This window comes from Fundulus heteroclitus, chromosome 1 (assembly GCF_011125445.2).
Source record: "Fundulus heteroclitus isolate FHET01 chromosome 1, MU-UCD_Fhet_4.1, whole genome shotgun sequence".
NCBI classification, from domain to species: Eukaryota; Metazoa; Chordata; class Actinopteri; order Cyprinodontiformes; family Fundulidae; genus Fundulus; species Fundulus heteroclitus.
Window position 1 is genome coordinate 39,038,640 of NC_046361.1, and position 18,029 is coordinate 39,056,668.

An 18,029-nucleotide genomic window follows, 5' to 3' on the forward strand; every position below is an offset into this window, starting at 1 on the left:
GGACATGTGTGATCACATGCTCAGGTTCTACAAATGTCAAGCCGCACCAAGTGAACCATTTGCACCATGCTTTAGCCATCACCGACCTATGGCTTCAAGACAGAAGACATATGGGCCTTGCAACACCAATTATTCTGCCTGCAAAGAAGACCTCTCAGTACCTAGAGTTCAAAATCCTTTTGACTGAGGACCTGAAAACCCAGATCAGGGAGATCAGGTCAAAGTCTAACAAGTGATTAAGGATTCCATCCAGAAATCAAGACCGGAAGGATATAGCGTAAAATTCATCTGCCTAAAATGGTCAACCCAAGTCCATTCAGAACGCCTGGAAGTAACAGTAAAACCCATGAAAGATGCATGAAGTCTAAAATGTTCCTTTGTGTCATAGAGAAATCCCAGTGCTTTATCCAGTACTGTCAACGTCGACCTCATTGAGTGTTGAATGAAGCTGTTGGAGAGTTAGATGCCGTTTAACACGAGATTTCCATAGGTGGTTGTATTTGGTTAATGTCTCATGCTCAACATCAAGTATTGTGCTCCACAGAGCACATGTCAAAGTGTTAAAATGTCCAAAAAAAATAAAATCCATCTATATTGCAAAAGTATGACCACCTTTTCCTCATGGGATTTTAGGTTTCTTCAGATGTAGTCCAATAATCCCAATATGTTCAAAGACAAACTCTATCAAGAGGTCATTAGGCTAAACGTCTGGGGAAATTTTTCCATTTCAGTGTGATCAGAGCAGTACTACGTCCATGGTTTTACATAAAGTGTATAAAGTTTTAAATTCTTTGCTTCACACCTGCTTTGCATTACTGCCCTCAAGTGGTCAAATAAGTTATATGCAACTTACTGTATTCATCCCATATAAGTGAATCATAATGTTGCTTTGAAATACTTTTAAACAGAATTACCTTACAGATAACAAAAACCCCCAAGGACCATTTTTGCTGTCACAAATCTTTATTTGATAGATTTAAAAAAAAACTGCAGATAAGAATTTCCATTAATATTCTTCTCCTTCATCCTCTTCTGCCATGCTATCAGCCCCCACCTCCTCGTAATCCTTCTCCAGAGCCGCCATGTCCTCCCTGGCCTCTGAGAACTCACCCTCCTCCATTCCCTCACCCACATACCAGTGCACGAATGCACGCTTGGCATACATCAGGTCGAACTTGTGATCCAGCCGAGCCCAGGCCTCCGCGATGGCGGTGGTGTTGCTCAGCATGCACACCGCCCTCTGCACCTTGGCCAGGTCGCCACCAGGAACCACAGTGGGTGGCTGGTAGTTGATGCCAACCTTGAAACCAGTGGGACACCAGTCCACAAACTGGATGGAGCGCTTGGTTTTGATGGTGGCGATGGCGGCGTTGACATCTTTGGGTACCACATCACCACGGTACAGAAGGCAGCAAGCCATGTACTTGCCGTGGCGAGGGTCACATTTCACCAACTGATTGGCCGGCTCAAAGCAAGCGTTTGTGATCTCAGCTACAGAGAGCTGCTCGTGGTACGCCTTCTCTGCAGAGATCACAGGGGCGTAGGTGGCCAGAGGGAAGTGGATACGGGGGTATGGCACCAAGTTGGTCTGGAACTCAGTCAGATCAACATTCAGGGCACCATCGAAACGCAGAGATGCAGTGATGGAGGACACAATCTGGCTGATCAGCCTGTTTAGGTTGGTGTAGGTGGGGCGCCCAATGTCAAGATTTCTGCAGCAGATATCATAGATGGCCTCATTGTCCACCATGAAATTGCAGTCGGAGTGCTCCAGGGTGGTGTGGGTGGTCAGGATGGAGTTGTAGGGCTCCACAACAGCAGTGGACACCTGGGGAGCTGGGTAGATGGAGAACTCCAGCTTAGACTTCTTGCCGTAGTCCACAGAGAGCCGCTCCATCAGCAGGGAGGTGAAACCAGAACCAGTTCCTCCACCGAAGCTGTGAAAAATCAAGAAGCCCTGCAGGCCTGTGCACTGGTCAGCCTGAGGACAAAGAGGGAAACAAAGATCAATTGGTGACCCACTTCAGAGGAAAATTACAAAATGAACAGCATTGAGTTTATTCACCAGTTTACGGATCCTGTCCAGAACCAGGTCGACGACCTCTTTGCCGATGGTGTAGTGTCCACGGGCGTAGTTATTGGCAGCATCTTCCTTCCCCGTGATCAGCTGCTCAGGGTGGAACAGCTGCCGGTAGGTCCCACTGCGAACTTCATCTGTAGAGAGGTTAATCTTATGACCCGTCAACTGTAACTTCGTCAATTGTAACTTTGTCAATTGTAACTTTGTCAACTTTAACATCAACTGCAATAGCTCACCAATGACAGAAGGCTCCAAGTCAACAAAAACAGCTCTGGGGCTGTGCTTCCCAGCTCCAGTCTCACTGAAGAAGGTGTTGAAGGAATCATCTCCTCCTCCGGTGTTCTTACTGCTGGGCATCTGCCCGTCCGGCTGGATGCCATGCTCCAGGCAGTAGAGCTCCCAGCAGGCATTGCCCATCTGGACCCCAGCCTGACCAACATGCACAGAGACGCACTCACGCTGCAAAGACAATAAAACAACTCAGTTGTTATAGCTGAAAGCTCTGACCTATCCTCATTTCAAGGTGTTATGTTTTTAAAAAAAAAAAGGCACTGACACAAATGCGTCACACACTAGTCAATATGAAATAGGTCAAAGAGCCAGAGACACTGACTCTACATGAATAATGGCTGAGGCCTACCAACTTCAGTTATTAATATCCTGCCTTCCTTAGGCTCATTAATCAACACACAAGAACAGCAGGTAACAGCTTAATCTTTAAGTACCAAAGCTTAACTTCTGCTGTCAACAGAACTTTCACACTGAACGGAAAATATTCAAAACAGCAGGAAACAATTAATCTAACTGGACAATGACACTACTGTTACAAACTCACCATGTTTACAAGAAATTAAGGTATAAGAAGAGAAAATTGACTAAAGCTTTTTTTTTTTTTTAAATCAAACAGTAGTTTTTCTCCTACGGTGAGACTGTTTGGCATCTGCTGCAAGAGGAAACTGATGAACTGCCTACAAGAGAGGTTAGGTGGTGATATTTATGCCAAATCGCCGCAATGGCTGGGTTTGAGCTCATTGGTTAAATGTCATGTGACACTCCTTATTATTGGTTAGATTTAGACGGTGCTGGTTCCAGGTTTGGATTGTGTGATTTGGAACACCTGAGACAAACGAGAGCGGTCACGTCTGAGCAGTTGTGAGAGAACGCAAAGTTTGTCTTGACAGGGTGAAAATTAAAATAGATCTCATGGTGTTGTCCCCGAAAGACTCTAGGAGGAAAAGCTATCATGCCATATTTACATTTTCAAGACAGAGTAATTTATCTGATTGGGTGTGAGGGTCCCACCCCACTGTTTTTGCTTTGAGAGTGACGTTCATGTCACACTCCTTTCCAGTAGGTGATGGGAATGCACCTTTAAGTTGTTTGCCAACCGGCATTAAAAATCACAGAAGAACGGAAAGTTTAATTAGAACTTTTGTTAGGTGTTAAGTAGGGTTCATGTTTGAATATGACATCGATGGAATTATAAAAAAGTTATTGGAATAGCTTGGATGGTAGTGAAAAGGAAGAGATGTATGGTCAACATGAGGAGAAAGACTGGGAAAAGGTGGGGAAGGGTAGAAAAGAACAGAAAGCAAGTGAAAGAAAGAGCAAAACGAGAAGTGAGGAAAGTACAGAAGGAACTGATAGTGAAGGTAATGAGGAAAGAGAATAAGTATTGTTAAATCCCCTTTCTTTTCAATTATTTTACATGGTATATTCAGAGAAAGACATCCACCTTCATTCCCTTCTTTTCTATCAAATCTAACTGCAATATATCCATACATTCTAAACACCAAAAATGGTTTTAACCATGTTTCTTGAATACAAAGAATAAAAAAAGTTCTACCTGTACATATATAAACAGCTTAAAATCTTGACTATTTGACAAAAGACTCCTTGCATTCCACTAAGATTAAAACTGTGATAAAAATGTACATTATCCTTCTTGACTTGCTTGATTGCATAACTCTCCCCTTACATCTTCCCACCGGACATTCTTCATATCTAAACTACGACATGCTGCCTTCACAATAATCTGAATCCATTCTCCCTTAGATTTCCCATCTGATGTTGAATTTATTACTCCTGCAATAAATGTCACCATCTTCTTCAATTCTTCTTTTCTTCCTCTATTTTCTTTTCAACCATTTCCAAAACCTTTTGGATTACTTGTTTCTCCTCTACCACAGATTTTCCGTTCTGTTTCTTTTTCAATCATTGTACATGCTTCTGCATATGTTACTTTCAGCACAATTTTTGATTTCTGCACAACTATTTGCTGCTTCGTCACTTCACATTCCCAAAAAAAAGCTCTCCTCCACAGCTACAGCATTTTGGAAAAGTCCTGTTTTCCATATTCATGATCTCCAGAACATCGGGCACATCTCCTTTTCCATTGACACATTTTAGCAACATGTCACAATTCCTGACAGTTGAAACATCTCACTGGTTTAGGTACAAACTCCTGAACACTAAACCTTATCAAGCCAAAGAAAACCTCCTTTGGCACTCCTTTTGTTTCAAACTCCGCCCACATGGTTTCCTTTTGTAAATCTTCCTGCTCCTTTAACTTCTCTATTTCTTTGATTCAGATTCTCAATTAAATTATTCATATGTACATTTAAAGGTATTCCTACAATAACTCCTTTACTCCCACAATTTTGTTTTTTACCTACTCTTACAACTGTTTTAATTTCAACATTGCACACCCATCCAATTGTGATCACTCTCGTTTGTCTCAGGTGTTCCAAATCACTCAATCTGAACCTGGACCCAGGATCGTCTGAATCTAACCAGTAAGAAGCAGTGTCAAGTGACATCTCACCAATGAGAAAAAACCCAGTCTTTGCAGAGATTTGGTAAAAATATCACCACCTAGCCAGTTTCCTTTTGCAACAGATGCCACACAATCTTGCTGTGGGAGTAAACTACTGTTTGATAAAAAAAGTTTTTGTCAATTACCTCTTCCTATCACTTAACTTCTTGTAAACATGGTAAGTTTGTAACTGTAGCGTTGTTGTTCAGCTGAAGTAGTTGTGTTTTCTGCTACTTTGAGTCACTTGAGTCTAGCATGACTCTAGAGCTCCAACTGGTTGACACCAGAAGTGAACTTTTGGTACTTGAAGCTAAAGCTGTTAACTGTTGGTGTATTTTAACAAGCCTAAGGAAGGCAGGATATTAAGAACTGAAGTTGGCAGACCTTAGCCCATATTGGGGTTGAGTCAGGGTATCTCTGGCTGTTCCTTGGCCTTTTTCCCCTGACTAGCAGTGTGTGATGCATTCCTGTGTTTCAGCACCTATTAGAAGAGGCCACATGGACCTCTGCTAAAACCAGTCTCTGCCTTTTTGAACAAAGGCTTTGAACTCTCTTCATGGTTGAACTGGTAGCTCAACTTTTGTATTGAATCATTTAATCCACTACATGTTTTGTCCTGCCACCCAATTAAAAAGCAGCTTTAAACCACTTTTGTTGTTTTTGAGTGTACAGTTAGGTTAGGTTCCTGTTTTGGGTTTCATGGGATTTTTTTTTTCTTTTTATCGAAAGTGAGGAGCAATGCAGACAATGTGACAAATAAACTTGAAATGAGGATAAGTCTGAGTTTTTAGCTTCAACGAAACATTTTCTTTCTATGTTTGCAGCGTGAGTGCATCTCTGTGCATGTCGGTCAGGCTGGGGTCCAGATGGGCAATGCCTGCTGGGAGCTCTACTGCCTGGAGCATGGCATCCAGCCGGACGGGCAGATGCCCAGTGACAAGACCATCGGAGGAGGAGATGATTCCTTCAACACCTTCTTCAGTGAGACTGGAGCTGGGAAGCACGTCCCCAGAGCTGTTTTTGTTGACTTGGAGCCCTCTGTCATTGGTGAGCTATTGCAGTTGATCTTAAAGTTGACGAAGTTACAGTTGACGGGTCATAAGATAAAAATGTTAACCTCTCTACAGATGAGGTTCGCAGTGGGACCTACCGGCAGCTGTTCCACCCTGAGCAGCTGATCACTGGGAAGGAAGATGCTGCCAATAACTACGCCCGTGGACACTACACCATCGGCAAACAGGTCATTGACCTGGTTCTGGACAGGATCCGTAAACTGGTGAATAAACTCAATGCTGTTCATTTTGTAATTTTTCTCTGAATCGTCAAGTGGGTCACCAATTGATCTTGGTTTCCCTCTCTGTCTCCAGGCTGACCAGTGCACAGGCCTGCAGGGCTTCCTGGTGTTCCACAGCTTCGGTGGAGGAACTGGTTCTGGTTTCACCTCCCTGCTGATGGAGCGGCTCTCTGTGGACTATGGCAAGAAGTCTAAGCTGGAGTTCTCCATCTACCCAGCTCCCCAGGTGTCCACTGCTGTTGTGGAGCCCTACAACTCCATCCTGACCACCCACACCACCCTGGAGCACTCCGACTGTGCCTTCATGGTGGACAATGAGGCCATCTACGATATCTGCCGCAGAAACCTCGACATCGAGCGCCCCACCTACACCAACCTGAACAGATTAATAGGCCAGATTGTGTCCTCCATCACTGCATCTCTGCGTTTCGATGGTGCCCTGAATGTTGATCTGACTGAGTTCCAGACCAATTTGGTGCCCTACCCCCGTATCCACTTCCCTCTGGCCACCTACGCCCCTGTGATCTCTGCAGAGAAGGCGTACCACGAGCAGCTCTCTGTAGCTGAGATCACAAATGCTTGCTTTGAGCCGGCCAATCAGATGGTGAAATGTGACCCTCGCCACGGCAAGTACATGGCCTGCTGCCTTCTGTACCGTGGTGATGTGGTACCCAAAGATGTCAACGCTGCCATCGCCACCATCAAAACCAAGCGCTCCATCCAGTTTGTGGACTGGTGTCCCACTGGTTTCAAGGTTGGCATCAACTACCAGCCACCCACTGTGGTTCCTGGTGGTGACCTGGCCAAGGTGCAGAGGGCGGTGTGCATGCTGAGCAACACCACCGCCATCGCGGAGGCCTGGGCTCGGCTGGATCACAAGTTCGACCTGATGTATGCCAAGCGTGCATTCGTGCACTGGTATGTGGGTGAGGGAATGGAGGAGGGCGAGTTCTCTGAGGCCAGGGAGGACATGGCGGCTCTGGAGAAGGATTACGAGGAGGTGGGGACTGATGGCATGACAGAAGAGGATGAAGCAGAAGAATATTAATGGAAATTCCTATCTGCAGGTTTTATTTATTTATTATGTATCAAATAAAGATTTGTAACAGCAACAATGGTCCTTGGGTTTTATCTGGAAGGTAATTTAGTTTAAATGCAGAATTATGATTTCCAATTATACAGGATGAATAATTGTGGGAGTGGTGGCCTACTGATTAGAGCATTGCACTTGCAGTCTAAAAGGTTGCAATTACCCGGTTCAATCCCCACAGCCCGCACTCTGGCTCCCTGAGCAAGACCCTTAAACCTCAATTGCTCCCCAGGCGCTGCACAGTGGCAGCCCACTGCTCCCCAAGGGGACGGGTTAAGATGCAGAGGTGAATTTCTCCATTGTGATTTCAATAGTTTTATTATTATGAATACAGTAACTTTGCAAGGTAAGCTGCATATAACTTATTTGACCACTTGAGGGCAGTAATGCTAAGCAGGTATGAAAGATAATTTTTATTTTATTTTTTTTTCCTTTAAAGTGGACCCATAAAATCCCTTCACCTGGTCCAGCATCGGTGAAAAGGACAGATCCTCAAATAAAGCCTTTAATAAGGCTGACTGCATCCCTATGCCAGCTACCAGGGAAAATGCTAGAAAGTTAAGCGCCTTTACAAGAGAGCACCAGGCATGGGGAAAAAAAAGGTAGACAGTTTATATCAGCCATGAATTAAATGTACGAGGTTGGAAAGCTCCCTGCCTTGTGTGTAGAGGGTTTATTTCAGTGATGTTGAAAGCTACTAGTACTGACATTTGAACTAGAAGAGCCAGTGTTTCCTAATAAACCTATTTGCAATGCTTTTATTTTTATTTTTTTAAGATATTGTCATTTTTAAATCTTTAAAAATGCAAGGGTCAGAGTGGTAGAAATTCAAAACAATAAGATAAGTTAGAAGCTAGCATAAATTTGGATAGGTATTCACAGGTTGGCCTATTGATTTATGTAGTAGTTGGAAGTTTGGACTGAGGATGGAAACATTTATTTTCTAAACGGACAATGTATTTTTTTTTTTTTTTTTTTTTTGCCCCCTCTTCGAGGTCCTTAGACTAAACTTGACTGAGTGGGACTGTGTGTGCATGTTGACTCCATGCAACTAAAGCAGAGATCCATTAGTTTTAAGTTGTTCAGTAAATGCTACTTAAAGCTATAGCTGGTACAGTTTGTTATACTGAGTAAAATTGTGCTTCCATCCTGAAAGTAATCAATACAAAAAATAAATTGTATATGGGAGCTGCAGGCCTGTGACTGTGGTTTAATGGGTTGAGTAGTTGTCTGGTAATCAGAAGGTTGTGGGTTTGATTCCAGCTTCCCTTTGCCACATGTCGATGAGCCCTGGGCAGGGAACTTAACCCCAAGTTTCCTACCGAGCTGCGTCTCGGTATATGAATGTGTTAGTGAGAGCAATTGAGTGAATGTGGCTATAGTGTACAGTGCTTTGGGTGATCAGCATGACTGGAAAAGTTCAGTGCATTTAAAAACAGCTGTTTGGTCCAAAGAACAGGGATTGGTTAGAGTTTTGTTCCTGCTCTCAGTCCCCTCTGTCCCTCAAGTTCCAGGGATATTGCCATATTCAAATAAATTTTATTTGTAAAGTGCCATTGATGATATGTCATCTCAAGGCACTTTCCAAAGTCAAATTCAATCAGATTATACAGATTGGATCAGATTATACATATTGGTCAAAAGGTTTACTCTCTAATGCCGGGCATGCACTGCATGATATTTTCAATCGTTGTACTCATATACAGCTCAAACTGTACGACGAAACCGCAGAGTTTAAAAGTTCACTGCTTACGATATCTGTTCTTACACTGTGTGGCCCGACGCTCTGATGCGACCGGACTGCTCACACAGTGCGTTCAAAAACCACGTCGGACTCAGCGCTACTCGGACTCATCTACCCGGAAGCCAAATGTCAACAGTAGAAGAAAAAGGCGGAATTGTCGATGCTCACTGTTAAATATGAGGCACACTAGAACGAAACGCGCTGCCTTGGAAATTCTACGAGTTGCTCCTCTGTAGTTTGACTCCATGTCACACGTACCGCCGTCGTGCTTCTCTCCGCTTTTATGTTTTCGTTTGAGAAAACGACGAAGAATCTACTTGTTTGCGTGTGCGCGAGGTCGGGGGAAATCGGCTCGTAACAGTAGGACGCACTCACGATTGCTCATGAGGGCCGACTGAATTTCAAAAGTTTGATTTTCAGCCGACCGTCCGATTCCTGATCGGGTGGTGGTCGTGAGAGGCTAGTTGGCCATCGTTACCCCCTGTATACTACACGACGCAGGACGCACGATCCCGCTGAAACCCGGCCCGATCCAAAAAAATTCTTGCACGACTGAAGAATTGGCCCAAAAATGGAAAAAATTCGTACAGTGTACGCCCGGTTTAAGGAAACCCAGCAGATTGCATCAAATCTTGACAAGCAGCATTCACTCCTAAAGAGCGTAGAGCCACAGTGGACAGTCGTCTGCATTGTCCATGGCTTTGCAGCAATCCCTCACACTGAGCATGTTTCTCTGAGCATGCACTGCAAAAATGGATCTAAAAATAAGTAAAATGTTCTTAAAGTTAGTGTATTTATCCTTGATTTGAGCAGGTAAATAAGATGACCTGCCAATGCAATGAGTATTTTGACCCATAAAATAGGATAATTAGACATCCTGCACTTGAAATAAGATGATGGAGATCAGTTGTTCCTATTTTAAGTGCAAAAATCTTATTCCATTGGCAAATCATCTTATTTACCTGCTCATATCAAGGACACATACACAAATTTTAAGAACATTTTACTTATTTCTAGTTCCGTTTTTGCAGTGTGAAGCGACAGTGGAGAGGAAAACTCCCCTTTAACAGGGAGGAGAACCTCCAGCAGAACCAGAACCAGGCTCAGTGTGAACGCTCATCTGCCTCCACCCACTGGGGCTTAGAGAAGACAGAGCAGAGACACAAAAAGCACAGAAGCTCACATTGACCCAGGAGTACTTTCTATGTTAGATGGTAATGGTGGATGATCTGCGTGATCTAGTGAGAGAAATAGGCCCTGATGTCCTCCAGCAGCCTAAGCCTATAGCAGCATAAAACACCTCTGTGCCAATCCTCCAAATATTTTTTTATGAAGGGGACCTGAAATCAGCCTTCTAGCTAAACAGGGCCACCATCGTCCTCCTCCTTCAGCTGCTGCCCATCCATCCAGGTCCATGGATGGCCATAGGAGATAGATGTGCTGCTGACCCTCTACTGGCTGGCCATCCTATAGGGAAACAGCTTGCCAGTAAGATTTCTTACCTTCTTGTCCTTAAATAGAGCCAACAATGACACACAATTGATAAATAGATTATATTAATTGTATACAAGATTAAGAGATATCAGCATATTACCTAAATTACAAGTTAATTTTATATTTGGTACAGGTCAAGTGGAGGCACGCTACAACAGACACCACGCCAATGCGAGAAACATCACTGAGCGTGCCTTTGGTGGTCTGAAGACACGGTGGCGTTCCATCTTCTTAAGGGTGCTGGAGGTCTGCCTGACGTTTGCCCCAAAAGTAGTCGCCGCCTGCTGCATCCTCCACAATATTAGTATAGAGGCAGGGGACCAGCTAGACGTAGAGGACGAGGAGGTGGACCCAGAGGAGGACGACCATCCGGCGGCTGAAGACAGGGAGCTGCTCCAGCTGGCTGCATGTTTAAGTGAACATGACTACATCTGACCTAACCTTGATCAGTTCTAGTCATGTACACATGCTGGTCCATTTCATTTTTTTCACTACCTGTAAAAATACATAAAATAATCAGTAAATTAATTTCCATTCCAACTATTTTTTAATTTTATGTTTGTAGGCGTTGTCTATTTGTATAAGATGTTAATAGAAGTTATTTCTTTGTTTTAAACCACGTTAGTAACTGTTAATTTGTTGAATATGTTACACCTTCATTCTGTTCCAAAGTTAAAACATTTGTCTAAAATAAATGTCTGTTTTTTTTTCATATACTGTTACTGTTGTTTTCTTTCCCTCTTTCTCCTCTCAATTCTTCGTGTCCTCACTCAGAGAAACGCAAATAGGAAAAACATAGAATTTATTTATTTATAGATTTTATATTAGGGCTGCAAAAAAATGCATATTGATCGATAGATAATTATCAAAAAGATTTAAAACCTAACTCTTATGATATTGCTAAATGACTTACTTTTAATATATCACACTCAAACACTAAATCCTAATTAAATCCTTATTTAACCAACATTTTTACCCATAACTGATTTTTTAAAAGAAAATAACTCAATTTAAGAGACCTGGGTGATGTTATTAAATACTGACAAAGAATAAACTAAAGTGACCAGTAAAATGACCAAAATAAATCTAACAAATAAATAAATAGAATAGCCTATTTAGGTGGGAATAGTACACTAGTTACTCCTCAGGTTTCATTCTCTTTCTATATAGTCAATTGAGAGGCTGATGCAAGGCTGAGGTCCGAGGTTGTGGCGTGTAAGGACACAGACTGCAGCTCATTTTGCACTGATTCCCTGCACTTGTTGCACAATTTAGGGAGCGCTGTTAGAGAAAAACTTGCGGCCCGGAACTTTATATCGTGGATCAAGAGTGGCAAGTAGTTGTTTGAAGCCAGGTTTTTCAGCTGCAGACAACAACACCATATCCATCACTATGAAGCATGTTACTGATGTCCTTATGCCGCTTGGACGCTTTGTCATTTCATCACAAAGAAGGGAGCCCAGTTTAGCTGCTATACCTGCTTTGTTTTGGAAGAACTTCCAGAAGATTCCTCCGAAGACGCGGAGCCGTGCGGGGCTGACACAGCTCGCGCTGCTGCGGGTGTGAGGGGCTTACGTGATGAAACAAGTTGGTTGTGTTACCAGACTTTGTTTTTACCGGTTCCTTGCAAGTTTTACAAATCACTGGTTTATTTCTGTCAGACTGGCGAACTAGTAAAACCCCGTTTTGGGACCGTTTCCTCCGCCGCTCCTTGCTGCGACATATTCACGTGCTCTGTGTTGTGGTTTGAGAGGGCGGCGCTTTGTGACGGCGTGCCTGGGTCCGCGATTACGATTGGTTGAGAGGAAGCAGTGACTGTAGTATCAACTAATATGATAGGCTGAAAGGAAGGAAGGAAAAGTGTCTCTATACCGAAGTTTTATCGACCCTTTTTTCCCCCTATTGCGCCACACGTCTATCGATTGATATATATTGTTATAAAATTATCGTCCAGCCCTATTTTATATGTTGCTGTCATCCTTGGAAGACATTTACAATTTATTCCAGCAAGTATTGAGTTAATAAAGCAACACGCGTCAGTCTGATAAACACAAATCCGTATTCTCATTTGAAGAATATGCAATATTTACGCAAATACAAAGATATACCAAAAGAAACCCCCGGCCTGAAAAAAGACAAAAGAATAAAAAAGTAAGAAAAACTAAATATTGCCTACCAGAAGTTATTCTGTTCACGCGTGTGCGAAAATGAGCTGATGGAACGGATCGTGCTACCGGTACGGATGAGGTAGTGACAGGCAGTATCCCAGTATGAATCAAAACTTAAATCTCGCACTCCAAGCACATGCACGCACACACGCGCACTAGAAAACAGCCAATCAGGAAGAAGGAAGGCGGAATTTAAGGCAGCACAACCAGTGAGAGTAGAGTTAAGGGGGGTGTCTACCTTGTCAATCAAACCAGGCCCCGCCCCTGCTTGCGCACAGCAGCGTTGAAATGTACGAACGTCTGGCAGAGCCGAACCGACACGCAGGAATACTCTGAATCAGTAATTTTTCAGGAATGCTGAGCTAAAATTTAGGGGTGGTTGAGCAACCTTGAAAATGTCTAAATAGGCCTCTGGTGGTGATGAACAAGCCCAGTCAATCAATCTCTCTCTCTCTCTCTCTCTCTCTCTCTCTCTCTCTCTCTCTCTCTCTCTCTCTCTCTCTCTCTCTCTCTCTCTCTCTCTCTCTCTCTCTCTCTCTCTCTCTCTCTCTCTCTCGTCTCTCTCGTCTCTTTTGCATTTTTTGTAACGAGTAACTAAGCCAAACATTGAAAATGTAGCTGGGTAAAAGTATGCAAATTAAGTTCGGAAATATAGTGAAGTAAAAGTAAAAGTTATCGAGAAAAGTACTCCAAATTATACTTAGACTTAGACACTTAGACTTAGACAACTTTATTTGTCATTTTGTATGCACAGAGGGCATACAGAACGAAATTTCGTTGCATACAGCTTGTAAATTGCAAGTAACTTGTTACTTAAGTACAGTAACAAAGTATTTTTACTTTGTTACTATACAACGCTGCTCCTGACATTTTGTGTTAAATCTTATGGGTCTATTAAAAAATTCAGAAGAATAAACAAACGATGTAACCCATAATGATGTAAATGAAAAACACTAGTTTTTCATTAGTTAAAACTAAACTAGACATAACTTCACAGCTATGTGTTATATAAAATTTATTTGACATTTAAATGCATACATAAAGCCTTAAATGCCTCGATTCTGACTCAACATTGGTTGTTACACATTAAAAGACTTCTGCAAAGTAGAAGTACCAAAATAAAAACAAGTGTGTGATCTCTCATACATCTTGTAAGACTAGCAAGCCTGTAGCAATGGTGGCCCAGAAAGGTCAAAGAAAACCAAAAGATGCAGCACACAAAGAAAATACCAGAACTCATGAACAAAAGACAAAATACTGCAGCATTCTCAATTATGCCGCACAGCAAATACCAGACGACAAGTCTCTCACTTCCTGACACAGAGCGACAAGGCAGATATCTTTCAAAATATGGAGGGTTTGTTCCACGAACACTAAGATAAAAAATATGATGATTAATCTACAGAGATATTTTGAAACAACCCAAATCCTGAAATATGTAAACAGATAAACCAGTTAATCAGAACCAACCTATGCTGTTACAATGTAAAATATAGAGTGAATTACATCTAGAATATAATATAACTATACTTTTTTTCAATAACTGGCCTATTTGGGGAAACTTCTTGAAGTCTGACCTCTTCATAGGTTAGTATTTTAAGGTTTTATCTGCCGTGTAAGCATTTATATTTTGCGTGCATGTGTATCTTTGTGTTTGTGTGTTTGCTATTATTTATTACATTGTAAGGCCCGCATATATATACTACATTGGCTATTGAGCGTGCGAGTAGAGGGCACGCTGGTAACTTTAAACTTTTGCAAATTATTGAACTTTGCCATCTCCTCACTCTTCATTTCAGCTTCATATTCAGCTGCAACAATGTGGACTACCCAACTTTATGGACAATAACAGTCTGGATCTACATATTGCTACTTTTCCAGATGTTCTTCAGTACACTGCTGCTTAACTCCTTCAGATCAGACGCCTCCTGACTGAGCCTCCACCAACAACATCACACCTCCACCCAGATGTCTTCTTTTACCACACCACAGATATATTCATCATGGATCTCGCCGAAACCTCCATTTCAACAACTGTTATGTGGATGGTACTCAGCTCTATTTTTCATGTAGACCAGGTTCTAGTCACACACCTACCTCCTACCTATTTGAAATGAGATCCTGGTTCCCTCCCAACTTCCTCAAACTGAACAGTGATAAACCTGAGATCCTCTGTGGAGAAAAAGGCCTGCGCCAGTTTTCAGTTATCCATGTCTTCGCAACTGGAAACATGGTAAAATCGTAGATAACCGGACTTTAACATGTTTCTTCTGAAAACATTTCGACACCTATCCACGAGTCTTTGTCAGTTGTGTTGGGTCGTACCTATGCAGCCAGTGGTAGGAATGCTGCTGTTTTTCAGGACATGGAGGCCTGGCCTCCTTGATGCATTCTACGTCAGATACTTGAAGAGACAGAATATGTATTGTTCTCCCCGAGCGGTAAACACTGAGGAGTTTGAAGCGCAATCCTCCACCTTTGTTCTGTGATGACTTTTCTCTTTTGACCAAGATGGCTTCTTTCACGCCTCTTTCAAAATATCTGTTTTCCCTGTCCAACTTCTGGACATCATTCTTATAAAAAACGTCTCCTTCATTCTAGAGGTGCAGGCGCAGGTTCCAGTGGAACAAAAACTGCATCTTTAGAGAGGAGCAAAATTCAGGTTTTCATCAAGTTGGGCACATTGTCTGTGTCCTGAGGTAGAAAAGCAAACCCAGAGCATCACACTACCACCACCATGTCTGACTGTGTATAATGTTCTTTTTCTGAAATCATGTCTTAGTTTTAGATCAGAGGCACACCTTCTGAGAGATGATAGATATTCAAATAGTAAGGCTGTTAATGGTTAATGCTAACTATTAATGTTAATGACGTTAATTAATGGCATTAATAGTTTATGGTTACTGCATATAACCAGAGAGCAGCTGGGGATTGCTGCTAGAATCTGAGTCTGCATCAAGTCCAGATTAAAATGTTTCAGATTAAATAACACCACGAACAACCAGACCCTAAAATCCAACAGACTTTTTTCCCTGAACGTTTTCAGTCTAATCCGACCTGCTTGTTTGCCGGGGTTCTAAAGACGTCTCAAGCAATTTCTCAACAAAACAAGAAGAAATGACTTCAGGTGTGACCATTGGTCTGGACACACCCAAGCTACACCCATTCCTCACCCTGACTTCTGGTCAGAAAATTCAACAGGTCAGAATGTTGCAGGGGTTGTCACATAACACAGATTCTATTCCTCTGAGAGATGATCAGATAATATCTGCCTCACCTAAAAGCAAACGTATATAAACCATTTTCTCTCTCTTTGAAGGAACACTGCTTCCAGTGAGTCCCTCTGCTGCTGCTGCTTTGATTCATCATTGCAACAAGGTATAAACAATCTAAGTAAGCATATGACCAAGCTACATTTCATTTATCTGATCGCAAACACTTTGTGTCCTTCAATAATTATTAGGAGTTACCTTTCCCCCTTCCTGTAGACCCTATCTGAAAACCTTTTGGAGCTCCGGACCATCAAGGCCAGAAGACACCGAGCCAGACAAGCAGTCTCTCCGTGATGTTTATTTCATGTTCAGATTCGTTTTATCATATCTTCTTGTCTCTGTTCAGGCCAAACTGTCCCTCTGAGGTTCGCCTCAGCACAGCACTACAAGAAAACATAAACTGATTGTGCAACAGGTGACGTGCTTAATGTGGTCGTTTGATATCTTGAAGCTCGTCAAACGTATATAAACCATTTTCTCTCCTGTTGAAGGAACACGGCTTCTAGTGAGTCCCTCTGCTGCTGCTGCTTTGATTCATCATTGCAACAAGGTAAGGTCTGACTCAACAGAACCAGAAAAAATGGGCATTTATAATCGAATACATTAGAAACATAGTCTTGCCTTATAAGATTTAAAGTCTACTTAAAATTTTTGGAGGACTCTAAACACATAACAACTATTTCCATTGTGATAAATTTGTTGGGAAAATGTGTCATTTGGTTCAGTAGGTTTTATAAGACATCTAAGAAAATTGTCTTCTAATGTTTTGGGTTATATCTCAGAGTATTTGGAGGAAAGATTAAATGAATGTTTTCTATCTTAACACAGATGACTTCCGTCCTTCTTTTCACTTTGTTCCTTTGTGGATTTGGCCTTGAAGTAAACGTGAGTAAAGTCCTTCTGTTCTGTTTGCTGTGCAGGAAATATATACAGTTAAAGATTTAGCTTTTAGTGGTTTTCTCAGTGAATCACTGAGATTAATGAAAATATTTGCATACCAAGTTCTGATTTTAATGGTTATTGCACAAAGAAGCTAATATTGAGGAAAAAGTACCATTTGGTTTATTTCTTTTCTATATGTATTAATTTCTCATGACTCTGTTTTTTTTATCCACAGGCCATAGATCCTATAAGTCCAGGTTTGTGCTTTCCTCTCTTTCTGGTATGGCGCCTTCAGTGTAGTGTTGCAGTCTTTAGGATAGAGAAACTCTTGACACGCTATGGTCTATCTCAGGGGTTGGTTCTGGTCCAGAGTCTTCCTGTCATCTATCTAGAACGTTTCACATCCGGGTTCTATTGGACTGGTTTAGGGGTCGGCAACCCACGGCTCTGGAGCCACATGCGGCTCTTGGATCCCTCTGATGCGGCGCAGCTCTTGCAAATAACGAATGACAATTTAATTAAAATGTATTTCATTTTAGTTTGTTCATTTTCAGAATTTAAATCTATGAAGATTGTGGCAATCTTGTAACATCTAAATTATTTTAATATTTTAATATTTAAAACAGCGGTTCCCAAAGTTTTTAGCCGCGCACCCCCTTCAGTGTCCCAACCGGGTTGACGGGGAAAAAAAATCAGTTGCAGTTACAACAACACAACCATCATAACAAAGGTTATGGAAATGAAATTAGAACATAATTTGAATTAAATCGCAATAAAGTTACACACAACATCCAAAACAGAATCATGAGGGTTCTCAGGTGCATTGGTGGCTCAGAGAAAGAAAGAGACAGATGGACTACACCTCCACAACCTGAAACGTCTCTGAAGTGGCCATCCAGGTGGATTCACGGAGTAAACCGATGATCTACCTGCGTGTGTTTTATTTCGTGTACTAGTTGCTAAATCTGAGTCGGACTAACAATTTACGCCACAAAAATCCAAACACGAATATGTTTAATTTGATTTGTGTCCGATGACGAGCGAGCGAGAAAGAAACCTTTGGTAGAGCGGCACAGAGTAACAATAACAGAGTGATCCATAAAGATGTTATTAATCAGAGAAAGAAAAGCTTTCACAGCGGTTACATCCAGCAGGTAGACACGCCCATGGCCCCACCGCACGACTGCCAG

At 42.1% G+C, this 18,029-nt stretch overlaps 2 protein-coding genes and 1 long non-coding RNA gene across 3 annotated transcripts in view; 2 read left to right on the forward strand and 1 right to left on the reverse strand.

Moving 5' to 3' along the window:
• Window positions 1-944: 944 nt before the first annotated feature.
• On the reverse strand, window positions 945-3,005 carry LOC105923815 (tubulin alpha chain). The gene is made up of 4 exons (XM_036142609.1): window positions 2,916-3,005; window positions 2,317-2,539; window positions 2,066-2,214; window positions 945-1,981 (listed from the first exon to the last, which is right to left on the reverse strand). The coding sequence occupies exons 1-4, from the start codon at window positions 2,916-2,918 to the stop codon at window positions 1,007-1,009; spliced, it is 1,350 nt and encodes a 449-aa protein (XP_035998502.1). The 5' UTR covers window positions 2,919-3,005; the 3' UTR covers window positions 945-1,006.
• A 1,915-nt stretch (window positions 3,006-4,920) lies between these two features.
• The window catches only part of LOC105930715 (tubulin alpha-1B chain), a 31,310-nt gene continuing 18,201 nt past the window's right edge, over window positions 4,921-18,029 (forward strand). Inside the window, exons 1-4 of the mRNA XM_036142602.1 lie at window positions 4,921-5,073; window positions 5,720-5,942; window positions 6,023-6,171; window positions 6,263-7,189. Coding sequence (XP_035998495.1) covers window positions 5,071-5,073; window positions 5,720-5,942; window positions 6,023-6,171; window positions 6,263-7,189 — 1,302 coding nt within the window. The 5' untranslated portion in view covers window positions 4,921-5,070. The remainder of the gene's footprint in view (window positions 5,074-5,719; window positions 5,943-6,022; window positions 6,172-6,262; window positions 7,190-18,029) is intronic.
• Window positions 15,870-16,932, forward strand: LOC118564457. The gene is made up of 2 exons (XR_004931861.1): window positions 15,870-16,063; window positions 16,786-16,932. It is a non-coding gene; the product is annotated as an uncharacterized LOC118564457 (long non-coding RNA).

Coding starts and splice junctions, on each gene's coding strand:
- LOC105923815 (XM_036142609.1), bottom strand. Junction 2,215..2,316: donor CTTGGAGCCTTCTGTCATTG/GTGAGCTATTGC, acceptor ACCTCTCTACAG/ATGAAGTTCGCAGTGGGACC. Junction 1,982..2,065: donor TGGACAGGATCCGTAAACTG/GTGAATAAACTC, acceptor CTTTGTCCTCAG/GCTGACCAGTGCACAGGCCT.